This window comes from Cherax quadricarinatus, chromosome 83 (genome assembly GCF_038502225.1).
Source record: "Cherax quadricarinatus isolate ZL_2023a chromosome 83, ASM3850222v1, whole genome shotgun sequence".
NCBI lineage: Eukaryota > Metazoa > Arthropoda > Malacostraca > Decapoda > Parastacidae > Cherax > Cherax quadricarinatus.
The window spans coordinates 17,802,402-17,819,169 of NC_091374.1; the positions used below are offsets into that span (position 1 = coordinate 17,802,402).

The window sequence follows — 16,768 nt, forward strand, 5'->3', positions numbered from 1 at the left end:
TGGTTGGCTGGCCCTGCCACCACTACCCTGGCTGGCCCTGCCACCACTACCATGGCTGGCCTAGCCACCACTACCCTGGCTGGCCTAGCCACCACTACCCTGGCTGGCCCTGCCACCACTACCTTGGCTGGCCCTGCCACCACTACCCTGGCTGGCCCTGCCACCACTACCCTGGCTGGCCCTGGCACCACTACCCTGGCTGGCCCTGCCACCACTACCCTGGCTGGCCCTGCCACCACTACCCTGGCTGGCCCTGCCACCACTACCCTGGCTGGCCCTGCCACCACTACCCTGGCTGGCCCTGCCACCACTACCCTGGCTGGCCCTGCCACCACTACCCTGGCTGGCCTTGCCACCACTACCCTGGCTGGCCCTGCCACCACTACCCTGGCTGGCCCTGCCACCACTACCCTGGCTGGCCCTGCCACCACTACCCTGGCTGGCCCTGCCACCACTACCCTGGCTGGCCCTGCCACCACTACCCTGGCTGGCCCTGCCACCGCTACCATGGCTGGCCCTGCCACCACTACCCTGGCTGGCCCTGCCACCACTACCATGGCTGGCCCTGCCACCGTTACCCTGGTTGGTCCTGCCACCACTACTCTGGCTGGCCCTGCCACCACTACCCTGGTTGGTCCTGCCACCACTACCCTGGCTGGCCCTGCCACCACTACCCTGGCTGGCCCTGCCACCACTACCCTGGCTGGCCCTGCCACCACTACCCTGGCTGGCCCTGCCACCACTACCCTGGCTGGCCCTGCCACCACTACCCTGGCTGGCCCTGCCACCACTACCCTGGCTGGCCCTGCCACCACTACCCTGGCTGGCCCTGCCACCACTACCCTGACTGGCCCTGCCACCACTACCCTGGCTGGCCCTGCCACCACTACCCTGGCTGGCCCTGCCACCACTACCCTGGCTGGCCCTGCCACCACTACCATGGCTGGCCCTGCCACCACTACCCTGGCTGGCCCTGCCACCACTACCCTGGCTGGCCCTGCCACCACTACCCTGGCTTGCCCTGCCACCACTACCCTGGCTTGCCCTGCCACCACTACCCTGGCTGGCCCTGCCACCACTACCCTGGCTGGCCCTGCCACCACTACCCTGACTGGCCCTGCCACCACTACCCTGGCTGGCCCTGCCACCACTACCCTGGCTGGCCCTGCCACCACTACCCTGGCTGGCCCTGCCACCACTACCATGGCTGGCCCTGCCACCACTACCCTGGCTGGCCCTGCCACCACTACCCTGGCTTGCCCTGCCACCACTACCCTGGCTTGCCCTGCCACCACTACCCTGGCTGGCCCTGCCACCACTACCCTGGCTGGCCCTGCCACCACTACCATGGCTGGCCCTGCCACCACTACCCTGGCTGGCCCTGCCACCACTACCCTGGCTGGCCCTGCCACCACTACCCTGGCTGGCCCTGTCACCACTACCCTGGCTGGCCCTACCACCACTACCCTGGCTGGCCCTGCCACCACTACCCTGGCTGGCCCTGCCACCGCTACCCTGGTTGGTCCTGCCACCACTACCCTGGTTGGCCCTGCCACCACTACCCTGGCTGGCCCTACCACCACTACCCTGGCTGGCCCTGCCACCACTACCCTGGCTGGCCCTGTCACCACTACCCTGGTTGGCCCTGCCACCACTACCCTGGCTGGCCCTGCCACCACTACCCTGGCTGGCCCTGCCACCGCTACCCTGGTTGGTCCTGCCACCACTACTCTGGCTGGCCCATAACACCACTACCCTGGCTGACTGTGCCACCACTAACTACCCTGGCTGGCTCTGCCACCACTACCACTTGCTGCTGCCACTAAACAAGTGGCACTCACTGAAGAGTGAGTGCCACCTGTTTAATGAAGAATGGGACTTGAAGTACTTTGTACCAGCAGGTACATGTCGTATGTTATGTCATATGTCGTACGTCACAACACTGTTGCAGTTTTGAAGGAGTACAATGTACGTCGTTACTGAGACCAACAACAAGTTATTCGCAATTCACTGCAACGCAGGTTGCTGTTCCAACAAGATTTTTTAGTCAGATTTGAAAATGAAGCTTTAATCAGGACCAGTTACAAAGTATCTTATGCATTAGCTAAAAGAGGAAAGCCATTCACCGATGGATATCTGATGCAAGAGTGTATAATAATAATAATATCTTTATTTACTACAAGTACATGTACAAGGTATACAGTCCTAGCTGATACCAATGACATACTATATAGAAAGCCTCTTGTTATGCTCAGCATTTCGGGCAGATTAGGTCAGTTTTGTCCCAGGATGCGACCCACACCAGTCCACTAACACCCAGGATGCGACCCACACCAGTCCACTAACACCCAGGTACCCATTTTACTGATGGGGAACATACAACAGGTGCTAAGGAACACGCCCAATGTTTCTACCCTGGCTGGGAATCGAACCTAGGCCCTTGCCGTGTGAAGCAAGAGCGTTAGCCACCAGAAAAAGCAAATCTGTTCAGAATCCTTAGTCTTTTGAACCAAATACTGTTGCTCGTAGAACTGAGGATGTAAGAAGCAACATGTTTCATCAAATTGCAGACAAAACACAAAATTTTCATTTTTTTTTTCTCTGGCACTTAATGACTGGAATGATGTGACACATTACAACTCCTGGTATTGATCCCTGGTGTCAGAGACCCAGGATAACCCAGTAAAATAAATAAGACATTTGACACAGTTAGGCATCTCGATTCCGAAACGTTTCGCTAACACAGTAGGCTTCTTCAGTCGAGTACAGATTTTTTATTATTTTATTTAGAAGGACAGTACATATACAGAGTACATACAATTATTAACATCGTACATCAATACTGGACAAGCACCTAAAGTCGGTTCCTGACCAGCCGGGCTGTGGCTCGTACGTTGGTTTGCGTGCAGCCAGCAGTAACAGCCTGGTTGATCAGGCTCTGATCCACCAGGAGGCCTGGTCGCAGACCGGGCCGCGGGGGCGTTGACCCCCGGAACTCTCTCCAGGTAAACTCCAGGTACAAAGATAAACAGTAATTTACTTAAGAAGAGTACCGTACTCAAACACCTTCAAAATTTTTACCAAAAGGTATCTCCTGTTCCCAATGACTCTTACAGGAACCAGGAGAGGCAGGAGGAGCTTAAAGCTATTAGTGAAATTGAAAGAAATTCCAAATATTTCTTTTCATATGCCAAAAACAAGGCAAATACCACATCTAGTATCGGGCCCTTACTCAGACAGGATGGGACTTACACAGATGACAACAAGGAAATGAGTGAAATGTTGAAATCCCAGTACGACTCTGTGTTTAGTGAACCACTAATCGGTCTGAGGATCGACGACCCAAATGATTTCTTCATGAATGAGCCTCAAAACTCCATAAATGTATGCCAGATTTCCGACATTACCCTAACTCCGATAGATTTCGAAAAAGCCATTGACAACATGCCTATGCACTCAGCCCCGGGCCCAGACTCGTGGAACTCTGTTTTCATTAAGAACTGCAAGAAACCCCTCTCGCGTGCCCTAAGTACACTATGGAGGAGGAGCTTGGACATGGGTGAGATTCCACAGTCACTTAAAACAACGGATATAGCCCCGCTCCATAAAGGTGGCAGCAAAGCATTAGCTAAGAACTATAGACCAATAGCTCTGACGTCCCACATCATAAAAATCTTTGAAAGAGTGCTAAGAAGCAGGATTGCAAATCACCTGGATTCCCAAAATCTGCACAATCCAGGGCAACATGGGTTCAGGGCAGGTCGCTCCTGCCTCTCACAACTACTGGATCACTATGACATGGCCTTGGATGCACTGGAAGAAAATCAGAATGCAGATGTAATATACACAGACTTTGCAAAAGCATTTGACAAATGCGATCATGGCGTAATAGCCCATAAAATACGTGCTAAAGGAATAACTGGGAAAGTGGGGAGATGGATCTTCAACTTCCTAACAAATCGAACACAAAGAGTAGTGGTCAACAGAGTTAAATCGGAGGCTGCCCTAGTGAAGAGCTCTGTTCCACAAGGCACAGTACTCGCCCCCATCTTATTCCTTATCCTCATATCAGACATAAACAGAGATATACACCACAGCACCGTATCATCCTTTGCGGATGATACTAGGATCTGCATGAGGCTGTCATCTGCTGAGGACGCGGTTAACCTCCAAGAAGATTTAAACAAAGTTTTCCAGTGGGCAACGGTAAACAATATGATGTTCAATGAGGACAAATTCCAACTACTCCGTTATGGAAAACTGGAGGAGATAATAACTAGAACAGAGTATACTACTGACTCCGGCCATACAATAGAGCGGAAAAATAATGTAAGGGACCTGGGAGTAGTAATGTCTGAGGATCTCACTTTCAAGGATCACAACAGTGCCACGATCGCACGTGCAAAGAAAATGATAGGATGGATAATGAGAACTTTCAAAACGAGAGATGCCAAGCCCATGATGATCCTTTTCAAATCACTTGTTCTCTCTAGGCTGGAATACTGCTGTACATTAACATCTCCATACAAAGCAGGTGAAATCGCAGATCTAGAGAGTGTACAGAGATCCTTTACTGCACGTGTAAGTTCTGTCAAGCACCTTAACTACTGGGAACGCTTGGAAGCACTTGACTTGTACTCGTTGGAACGCAGGAGGGAGAGATATATCATAATCTACACTTGGAAAATCTTGGAAGGAATGGTCCCAAATCTGCACACAGAAATCACTCCCTACGAAAGTATAAGACTGGGCAGGCGATGCAAAATGCCGCCAATAAAAAGTAGGGGCGCCATTGGTACACTAAGAGAAAACACCATAAGTGTCCGGGGCCCAAGACTGTTCAACAGCCTCCCCTCAAGCATTAGGGGAATTGCCAATAAACCCCTGGCTGCCTTCAAGAGAGAGCTGGACAGATACCTAAAGTCAGTGCCGGATCAGCCGGGCTGTGGCTCGTACGTCGGACTGCGTGCGGCCAGCAGTAACAGCCTAGTTGATCAGGCCCTGATCCATCGGGAGGCCTGGTCGTGGACCGGGCCGCGGGGGCGTTGATCCCCGGAATAACCTCCAGGTAACCTCCAGGTAACCCCTGGCTGCCTTCAAGAGAGAGCTGGACAGACACCTAAAGTCAGTGCCGGATCAGCCGGGCTGTGGCTCGTACGTCGGACTGCGTGCGGCCAGCAGTAACAGCCTAGTTGATCAGGCCCTGATCCATCTGGAGGCCTGGTCGTGGACCGGGCCGCGGGGGCGTTGATCCCCGGAATAACCTCCAGGTAACCTCCAGGTAATACCCAATTCAACCCAAATAGAAAGTAGCATAGCATGGTATTATCCGTAACACCCCATAAACTACCCCCCCTGTCCCCAGGCAACCCCCCCTGTCCCCAGGCAACCCCCCCTGTCCCCAGGCAACCCCCCCTGTCCCCAGGCAACCCCCCCCTGTCCCCAGGCAACCCCCCCCTTATCTGAGTTAAAAGGATGACTACAAAAAGTGTACACAACTTATGCATTAACCTAAAAGCACATATATACAACACAGTAAAAATATACCATTAACTTACAACATAAAAGGACTTAACACATAAAACTCAAATTACACCCAAGGTCCTAAAACATAAACAAAAGCTACAGTCTACTAGTTGCACACGTCTTACAGCACTTGCACATGAGAACACACATCAGTATGTACCATCGTTTACATAAAAACAAGAAAAAATTTGAACTTACGTAGGCAACTTTCCAAATTCATGTATATAAAAGACATATAATGTTTCAGTAATAAAAAAATATTGTATACCAAGAATTGCTAAGTATAATTACCCCCTGGAGTATCAACCTCACAGGGAAACAAATAATAAAATAATAAAACAAACTGATACCGTACCGTACTGCAAGAAGCCCCTATCACGAGCCTTTTCCATCCTATGGAGAGGGAGCATGGACACGGGGGTCGTCCCACAGTTACTAAAAACAACAGACATAGCCCCACTCCACAAAGGGGGCAGTAAAGCAACAGCAAAGAACTACAGACCAATAGCACTAACATCCCATATCATAAAAATCTTTGAAAGGGTCCTAAGAAGCAAGATCACCACCCATCTAGAAACCCATCAGTTACACAACCCAGGGCAACATGGGTTTAGAACAGGTCGCTCCTGTCTGTCTCAACTATTTGATCACTACGACAAGGTCCTAAATGCACTAGAAGACAAAAAGAATGCAGATGTAATATATACAGACTTTGCAAAAGCCTTCGACAAGTGTGAATATGGCGTAATAGCGCACAAAATGCGTGCTAAAGGAATAACAGGAAAAGTCGGTCGATGGATCTATAATTTCCTCACTAACAGAACACAGAGAGTAGTCGTCAACAGAGTCAAGTCCGAGGCAGCTACGGTGAAAAGCTCTGTTCCACAAGGCACAGTACTCGCTCCCATCTTGTTCCTCATCCTCATATCCGACATAGACAAGGATGTCAGCCACAGCACCGTGTCTTCCTTTGCAGATGACACCCGAATCTGCATGACACTGCATGACACTGCAAGGCTCCAGGCGGACATCAACCAAATCTTTCAGTGGGCTGCAGAAAACAATATGAAGTTCAACGATGAGAAATTTCAATTACTCAGATATGGTAAACATGAGGAAACTAAATCTTCATCAGAGTACAAAACAAATTCTGGCCACAAAATAGAGCGAAACACCGTCAAAGACCTGGGAGTGATCATGTCGGAGGATCTCACCTTCAAGGACCATAACATTGTATCAATCGCATCTGCTAGGAAAATGACAGGATGGATAATGAGAACCTTCAAAACTAGGGAGGCCAAGCCCATGATGACACTCTTCAGGTCACTTGTTCTATCTAGGCTGGAATATTGCTGCACACTAACAGCACCTTTCAAGGCAGGTGAAATTGCTGACCTAGAAAATGTACAGAGAACCTTCACGGCGCGCATAACGGAGATAAAACACCTCAATTACTGGGAGCGCTTGAGGTTCCTAAACCTGTATTCCCTGGAACGCAGGCGGGAGAGATACATGATTATATACACCTGGAAAATCCTAGAGGGACTAGTACCGAACTTGCACACGAAAATCACTCACTATGAAAGCAAAAGACTTGGCAGACGATGCAACATCCCCCCAATGAAAAGCAGGGGTGTCACTAGCACGTTAAGAGACCATACAATAAGTGTCAGGGGCCCGAGACTGTTCAACTGCCTCCCAGCATACATAAGGGGGATTACCAACAGACCCCTGGCAGTCTTCAAGCTGGCACTGGACAAGCACCTAAAGTCGGCTCCTGACCAGCCGGGCTGTGGCTCGTACGTTGGTTTGCGTGCAGCCAGCAGCAACAGCCTGGTTGATCAGGCTCTGATCCACCAGGAGGCCTGGTCACAGACCGGGCCGCGGGGGCGTTGACCCCCGGAACTCTCTCCAGGTTGTCATGTAGGGGGGTAATGATTAGGGGAATATGGGGGTAAGCGGAGGGAGTCAGTAGGTAGGGGACAGGCGAGGTGGTAGGAGTGAGGTATGCGGAGGTAGGTAGGTAATGTGAGGTCACTGGTAACTACAACTTCACCTCTCATTACTCTACCCACCACTCCACACTGCTCACCCTCTCACTACTTTAACTAAACATAAATAAATGGAGAAAATAACGGGGACAGTGAATATTACTATTCTACTCAAACACAGTTTATTATTAAGTCCTTGTACAATAATATATTTGGGAACAGGAGCATTATTGGGGTTTAGAAAAATGGGGTGGTACACATAAGCAGTGAGACAGGGAACACAATCAACTTGACGAAAATGAATATAACTTACAATATAGTTCAGAGGGCAGTTCATCACAGGAACTAAGCCACAGGTCCCAAGACCTACACAGCACGAGTACTGCGCCAAGCCAGTACTCTGCCCAATGCCTCCAACAGTCTCCTCCAGAGACTTCAGCAGCCTTCTCCCGAGCCCTGCACCCCAGCAGCAGCTCCACTCGAAGTCTCTGCTCAGGAGCTCTGCACCCCAGCAGCAGCTCCGCTCGAATCTCCTGATCATGCTCTTCCTTGGGCTTTTATGGTGGTCCAAGCACCCTCCACAACCACGTGTACGACCTGACGCCTAGGTCTGAGGCGTCAAGAACAAAAGACCTCAGACGTGGGCGTGGCTACAGACGTTTGCCAAGGCAAGGTGTGACCATATAATTGGTTAAATTAGGTCTCCCCAGAGACCCCACAAGCCCAGCTGGACTACATCACATCCCCCTTTCTCCCCCAATTTAAAATATCTGAGAACTAGGACAATTTGTCCTAGTTATTAGACTATTTTAATCCTAATCCCTTAAATCTATTACAATACAAAGACAAAATTATACATAATACAATTATTCAACTACATATATTTCCCTCAACCTTCTCATCTACCACAAGGCAGCATAATCAGTACACCTGGCAGTTGGCCAGCATAACAGTTGCTCTCTGGTGCAAAGCCTCCTTACCCGTCATTTCTCCTTAAAACTAAATATCGGGCTCCAGTGCCTTCCCTACTTCTACTAGAAATGCACTAGCCAATGCTAGTCACCCTCGCACGTTATCCATTGGGCCAAACCTCTCTAGGCTTCTTTGGCGTGGAAAACTGCTCCAACGGGTTGCATTCTTTCAAGTAACTGCAACTGGACCACTTCACGACCACCAAGGTCGCATTTTCGGCACACTTCACATGCACACTACAACATCTGAAAATCGAGACAGGGCAGGCATCGCAGCTAAGACCTTCCATTATCCTATGCCACTACTAGGATTCACTGGCCTCATAAAACAAGGCGGCCATAATCACTGGACCGTATTCAAGGTCACCTTATTTCACACAGATAACACTAACACTTCTGGCAAGTCAAAGTAGGCTGGGGACATCTCACACTCTCAATTGTCTCTCATGGCTGGCAGGGCATCCCCGCATACCGGTCGTACAGGTCGACCAGCAAGGCAGGATACACCTCCATACCGTCCTTGATAGCAGGCTGGTCCCAGCAGCTGGAGTCCATCTCCGCGGCTCACGTCCTTCCACATCTCCGAGGATGGCAGCTCCTTCATAGTAGATTCTCCTGTCCTGGCACACCAGCCAGAATCCCTCACACACCAGTGCAGCATCACCGCCATCTCCTCCTCTTGAGCTAGGCAGCATCTCAGCATCACAGCACGGCTACTGCATCACAGCACGGTCCCAACATCTCAGCATCCCGGCACGGTCCCAGCATAGACAGCATCACAGCACGGCCACAGCATAGCAGACAGCATCACAGCACGGCCACAGCATAGCAGACAGCATCACAGCACGGCCACAGCATAGCAGACAGCATCACAGCACGGCCACAGCATAGCAGACAGCATCACAGCACGGCCACAGCATAGCAGACAGCATCACAGCACGGCCACAGCATAGCAGACAGCATCACAGCACGGCCACAGCATAGCAGACAGCATCACAGCACGGCCACAGCATAGCAGACAGCATCACAGCATAGCAGACAGCATCACAGCACGGCCACAGCATAGCAGACAGCATCACAGCAGCCGACATCAGCAGTAGCAGGCTATGGTCAGATGCTCGAGGTGAGATGAGGTGGTGAGGTCACTTCAGGTGATTAACAGAGGTGCAGTCACCCATCCCTGGCAACTGCAGGTAACTGGCGGTCCTTGGGTGATGGTCACAGGCTGGGTGACGCAGACAGACACCCACTACAATGGATGACAGACCAAGGCAGCAATACATCTACTGGGGCACATCAGCTGGGTGACTTGGCACATCAGCTGGGTGACTGGGCACATCAGGTGGACAGTAATCATAGGCAACTCTTCAATGGGTGACAGTTGTGGGTGAGTCTTCCAAGGTGGGCTGGGTGACTTCTCATTCCTCTGTAAATATTCAATTTCGGCCAGTAATTGCTTCCCCCAAAAGTCTCACCCAAACACTGATATTCTCCACCATTTATCTCAAACCAACAACCAACTCCACCAAATATAATAATACAACCAAGCAATTATTCAGACCCACTGTCAAGAAAAGGTCAGTTAAGGTCACTAGGATTATAATATTATAATAACACACAAAATCAAATGGTAGCAAATGGTAGCATAAGTATAACCGAGCAGTCAAAAATAAGGCACATGGGACTGGTTCCTACTATAAAAATAATAAGAACCACCACCGCTTAGACACCATGTCATGTAGGGGGGTAATGATTAGGGGAATATGGGGGTAAGCGGAGGGAGTCAGTAGGTAGGGGACAGGCGAGGTGGTAGGAGTGAGGTATGCGGAGGTAGGTAGGTAATGTGAGGTCACTGGTAACTACAACTTCACCTCTCATTACTCTACCCACCACTCCACACTGCTCACCCTCTCACTACTTTAACTAAACATAAATAAATGGAGAAAATAACGGGGACAGTGAATATTACTATTCTACTCAAACACAGTTTATTATTAAGTCTTTGTACAATAATATATTTGGGAACAGAGCATTATTATGGTTTAGATAAATGGGGTGGTACACATAAGCAGTGAGACAGGGAACACAATCAACTTGACCAAAATGAATGTAACTTACAATATAGTTCAGAGGGCAGTTCATCACAGGAACTAAGCCACAGGTCCCAAGACCTACACAGCACGAGTACTGCGCCAAGCCAGTACTCTGCCCAATGCCTCCAACAGTCTCCTCCAGAGACTTCAGCAGCCTTCTCCCGAGCCCTGCACCCCAGCAGCAGCTCCACTCGAAGTCTCTGCTCAGGAGCTCTGCACCCCAGCAGCAGCTCCGCTCGAATCTCCTGATCATGCTCTTCCTTGGGCTTTTATGGTGGTCCAAGCACCCTCCACAACCACGTGTACGACCTGACGCCTAGGTCTGAGGCGTCAAGAACAAAAGACCTCAGACGTGGGCGTGGCTACAGACGTTTGCCAAGGCAAGGTGTGACCATATAATTGGTTAAATTAGGTCTCCCCAGAGACCCCACAAGCCCAGCTGGACTACATCACAAGGTAAACATAAGGCCCATAATACATACGCAGAGCCGTAATGCTACAAGCATTCAAACACCATCCTGGCCCCTGAACACGTCAGAAAGCTCCCCCTCCCCAGCCCCTGACCCCATACCAACTATATTATACTCAAGTCCACTCTCACAACCTACTCCTTCCGTCTTAAGTCAAAAAAACCCCAGTCCCTGATATCCGCATGTCCTCTCTCCACCCCCCCCCACCATACCCCCCCTCATGCTTAACGTTTGCACACCCACATACGCCGCTATACCACTCACTGTCTTTACCACATTCAAACCTCAACTCCAAAATCAAACAAAAAAGACAGTCCCCGGGAACTCAACCCATCCCAGTGCTACCCTGCTCCCAATCCTACCAACACGCCTACCGTCAGATTGCGATAACCCAAGGGAAAACTATTTTCCCACACCCTCCCATATAAAAGTCTATTCCTGCACTGGACAAGCACCTAAAGTCAGTTCCTGACCAGCCGGGCTGTGGCTCGTACGTTGGTTTGCGTGCAGCCAACAGTAACAGCCTGGTTGATCAGGCTCTGATCCACCAGGAGGCCTGGTCACAGACCGGGCCGCGGAGGCGTTGACCCCCGGAGCTCTCTCCAGAGTCGTGTGAAACCCAGAATCGCACACTGTGCGGTACACACGCCGCCAGCGCCCGCACCCTACATCCACTCCCCACCTCCCTCATACCGCATGAAACATACAGAAAATCTGCCACCACATACATCACAGCCCGTCGAAGTACAGAAGAGTTAGCAGTAGTAGTAGAGATGTGAAGACGATGAAATCAGTCCATACCCTCAAGGGAGGTTCCTTGACTCTGGTGACGGGCTCTTCATCTAGGGAATTGGATCTGTGCCCCAGTTCCTTGCATTGAGTGAATACCTTGCACCCTCCCTACAGGTGCTGCATAATTCCTACGGGTTTAGCGCTAGTTATGAGTAAAATATCATAGAGAAGTTGGAGAAAAAAAATATTGAAGAAGCCATTAGGATAACTGTCAGTAATACGAGTGTCCTGATATCTTAATTCAGATTATCTTTAACTGGGTCTTGATGCCGTTGATGTGGAAAATTGCATTTATCTGAATGTATCATTATATACATAACAGTAAATGAACATAGAAAATTATTATTTATCTGTTAGACAAGTAGGAATTTGGGACACCTAGGTCGCAAAAAATGTCCCCCTTCGATACCTACCACTGTCATATCCACAAGTTGCTCTGGACCTATTAACAATAAAAGATAAATCACCAGGAATTCTGGTAAATATATAAATTTGTGGACTATGTTAAAAATAATAAATGGTTAAATATATACACAATTACATAACAGAAGGAAAATATATCTTAATATCACTCACCAATTTGACTGAAGATTAATGTGTATCATACTCAGAAAACCTCACAACTAAATCTATGAAAATAATGCTGGCCAGAATTACACACAAATCTAGAGAGCTTATCTGAGGTTCCTGGAGCTGTCTTTTCCAGTCGTCTGATATCTCAAATTATGCAGGAATGCACATCCAACAATTTCACCTCCTATTTGAGAGGTGTCAGCCCAATTTTAACCTCTAGAGCACGAAAAATTCTTCCCAATATTCACTAACAGTTGACCAGTTCAAACAGCAATGGCGAGTCCTCCTGCGCAGGCGCAGCTTCCCGTTTTCGATAACATAAATTTTATTAAATACAGTATGGCCATCTATTTACATATAACTACTGTATTTCTGGAAAATATATACAGTATTTTCCACAGTTGAGGTGCTCATGATCCAAGGAACTGGATATATCCTCACCTTTCTTGAGTCAAACCTGAAGGCCTCCCAGTCTCCAGGCGTTTTGACCCCCACTGGTTTAGCGCTTCCCCTGGTTAAAATAATCCAGACATCCTAGCATACACAAATAATTTATTAAAAACACATAATTCAAACTCTAAGATGCTCATCATTCCCTCAACATATAACTATAATTAAATTCAATAAAAGAGGGATAACTAGGCATAGAATATTAAGAAAAGCCAGTTTTAAATATATAAGAAGTATGTTGAGAATATCGTCAGTGTTGTCTTGTACTTCAGGGAGGCATGTTGTAGCTCTCACAACACTGTGTTACTCTCCTTGTATTACTCAACAGTAAGTTTATCACTTTTATTTGTATTTACTGTGTAGTCTTAATATTTTTGGCTTGATTGTGCGACTAGAAACCATGGTGATATATTAATTTTTATCGTAGGTTCAGTTGTTACTGCATCAACCTTTCCTCTCAGCACCACCATACCATGCTGCACCATAACATGCTGCACCATACCATGCTGCACCATACTATGGTGCACCATACCATGCTGCACCATACTATGATGCATCATACCTTGCTGCACCATAACATGCTGCACCATACCATGCTGCACCATACTATGATGCATCATACCTTGCTGCACCATACCATGCTGCACCATACCATGCTGCACCATACCATGCTACACCATACCATGCTGCACCATACCATGGCCGTGACATCCATCGAAGACTCCAAGCGGACATCAACTAAATCTTCAAATGGGCCACTCAAAACAATATGACGTTCAACGAGAAGAAATTTCAACTACTCAGATATGGAAAACTTAAAAAAATTAAAACTATCAGCGTATACGACAAATTCTAACCATACAATAGAGCGAAAAAGAAATGTGAAGGACCTGGGAGTGATAATGTCAGAGGATCTCGCCTTCAAAGACCACAACAATGTATCTACCTCATCTGCTAGGAAAATAAGATGGATAATGAGAACCTTCAAAACTAGGGACGCCAAGCCCATGATGATCCTCTTCAAATCGCTTGTTCTCTCTAGGCTGGAATATATATAGCTGTACACTAACGGCCCCCTTCAAGGCTGGCGACATTGCAGACCTGGAAAGCATACAAAGAACTTTCACGGCACACACAAGTACGATAAGGCACCTAAATTAATGGGAATGGTTAAGGCTCTTGATTTGTATTCCCTGGAATGCAGGCGAGAGATATAATATACACTTGTAAAGTCCTGGAGGGAGTGGTACCAAACCTGCACACGAAAATCACTCCCTATGAAAGCCAAAGACTGCAAGAGATGTAACATTCCCCCGATGAAGCAGGGGCACCACGAGTACATTGAGAGAGAACACAATAAGTGACCGGGGCCCAAGACTGCTCAACTGCCTCCCAGCATACATAAGGAGGATTACCAATAGACCCCTGGCTGTCTTCAAGAAGGCACTGGACAGGCACTTAGTACCTGACCAACCAAGCTGTGGTTCGTACGTCAGTTTGCGTGCGGCCAGCAGTAACAGCCTGGTTGATCAGACCCCTGATCCACCATGAGGCCTGGTCTCAGACCGAGATGCGAGGGCGTTGACCCCCGAAACCCTCTCCAGGTAAACCATACCATGCTACATCATACCATGCTACACCATACTATCCTACACCATACCATGCTGCACCATACCATGCCACAGCATGGATATGGGGCACATTATACAGATATTAAACTAATATCTCTAACACTGACTAGCCCAGGTCTGAGACTGGACCACCATACAAAGCATCTCCAGGTCGGTTTGATGAATACTGCACTAGCATTGTATTTATGGTAGGCCACACTAGTTGTCTCCCACAGTATAGAACAGTCATCTTGGGTACATATACGTAAGCCAGAGGAAAGCCTATATATGCCGGTGCTAAATTATACATTACTGTCATGGTTATACCTGGAGGTGTTCCCAGGGTCAACGTCCCCTTGGCCCGGTCCAAAACCAGGTTAGTACCATTATTATTTTGTACTGTTTTGGTTAGTACCATTATTTAACTGGTATTATTTATGTTTTTGGGGTTTCACCTGCAGAATGGCTGGGAAAAGGGTTGTGCAGAGCGCTGGCTCCAGATACCGGTTTGCTTACTACTTTCTTAGTGTTAAGACTTACCTGGTAAGTACTAATTTCCTTGTCCTTTAAGATTTATCCTGTAAGTACCAATTCAGTTTTCATTTTTTTCATGATGCTATTTAAATTTGGCACTGTAGCCTATATGCTGCAAGGCGTCAGAGAAACTATCAACAGCCAGAAGCATTAATTGTAAATTGGTTTATAGGTTTAAGGCCTAATTCCTACACTCCGAAGAAATCAGTCCTCCTAGGCCCAAATATTAAGGATACTTTAAGAACGGAAGAATAAAGGAACACTGGCAGTAGACCATCTTAAGCGGGTCTAACTCACACCATTCATATATCCGTCCAGTCTATAAAATTACCCAAAATTCCCGTCCTAATGACGCTTCTTGGGGAGTTTATTCCACTTAACTACAACTGTTGCCAAACTAGTACTTTCCTACATCCTTTCTAAATCTAATTTTCTCCAACTTTTATCCATTACTGCTAGTCCTGTCTTCGTTAGATACTTCCCGTACGTTATTTATACTCCTTTTCCTGTTTTCCATTTACAATTTAATATCCCCACTACTACACGACTCACGAAATCGTAATGACAAGATTGCAAACCATACCACGGATAAATCATTGTGGCTAGCTGGCCCAATGGCTAACGCATCTGTCTGGAGTTTTATGACTGATCGCGGGTTCTAACCCTGCCCGTGGTATGGTTTACAGCCTCACTGTTTCTCGAGAGGAAAGTTCAGTACATCAAGCCTATTTTCGTAGAAGTTTCTAATACAGTTTAACATGGCTTTATCAGTGTGCTAAATTAATTTCATTTTAGAGTCGTATTTCAAGAATTTATATTTGGAAGCATTAAACCCGTAGGAGAAATGGGAGTCAGGTTTAATCCAAGGAAACGAAACGTAGCTCCATTTCCTTTTCAAGGGTCTAACCATTGTTTCAAGAGTTCAAACCCACTAAGGGGAAGTGTCTTGATGTTGGTGAAGGGATCTTGATCTGAGGAATTACAGCTTTTCTTTCCTTGGATCAGACCTGATTGCCTCCCATTCTGTAGCTACTGTAAGCCACCTTTAAGTTCAGTATTTCCCCGAGAATATCATAAAAATTTATTATTATAATCAAAAAGAAGCGCTAAGCCACAAGGGCTATACAGCGCTGCATAAAAAAAAAAAAAAAAAAAATTATTATACTCAACTCCATGATTCCATTTTTTTTTTTGTTTCTCCTGCCTCAATAAAATTTCCAAAAATTCATTTTCTTCAATACTTTATATTAGGGTTTAATTTACAAAAATCTAGACCAAAATGTTTTACTCTGCCTTTGAATTAAGCTATAAGAATGTAGGCTTCGCGTAATTGACTGAAGATGTTTTGTTCCATTCTGGAAGGACTTTAGATTTTTTTTTTTTAACCCGGAGGGTTAGCAACTCAGGATGTCCCAATAAAGTTCATGCGTCATTAGTGAATCAGTCATTTTAACTGGGGTCATGTATTCTTACCCAGGATGCCACCAACAATTTACTAACACCCAGGTACCTATTTACTGCTAGATAAACAGGGGCAGCATGTATAAGGAAATATGTATAGTGTTTCATCCATGCCGGGGAGCGATCCCCGGCATGGAAGAAAACAAAACGAGCCACGAACTGTTGAAAATTGTATAGAATACGACAAATTGAAGACTAAGACATGTGCAACAGTTGGGTATTTTATTGATGAAACGTTTCGCCTGCACAGTAGGTTTCTTCAGTCAAATACAAAGGGAACAATATAAATGAAATAAT

The 16,768-nt window shown here is 47.5% G+C and overlaps 1 protein-coding gene across 1 annotated transcript in view; it reads left to right on the forward strand.

The window, feature by feature from the left end:
• Window positions 1–13,135: 13,135 nt before the first annotated feature.
• LOC128702272 (uncharacterized) overlaps window positions 13,136–16,768 on the forward strand; it is a 39,629-nt gene continuing 35,996 nt past the window's right edge. The window contains exons 1-2 of the mRNA XM_053796445.2: window positions 13,136–13,193; window positions 14,938–15,019. Coding sequence (XP_053652420.1) covers window positions 14,939–15,019 — 81 coding nt within the window. The 5' untranslated portion in view covers window positions 13,136–13,193; window position 14,938. The remainder of the gene's footprint in view (window positions 13,194–14,937; window positions 15,020–16,768) is intronic.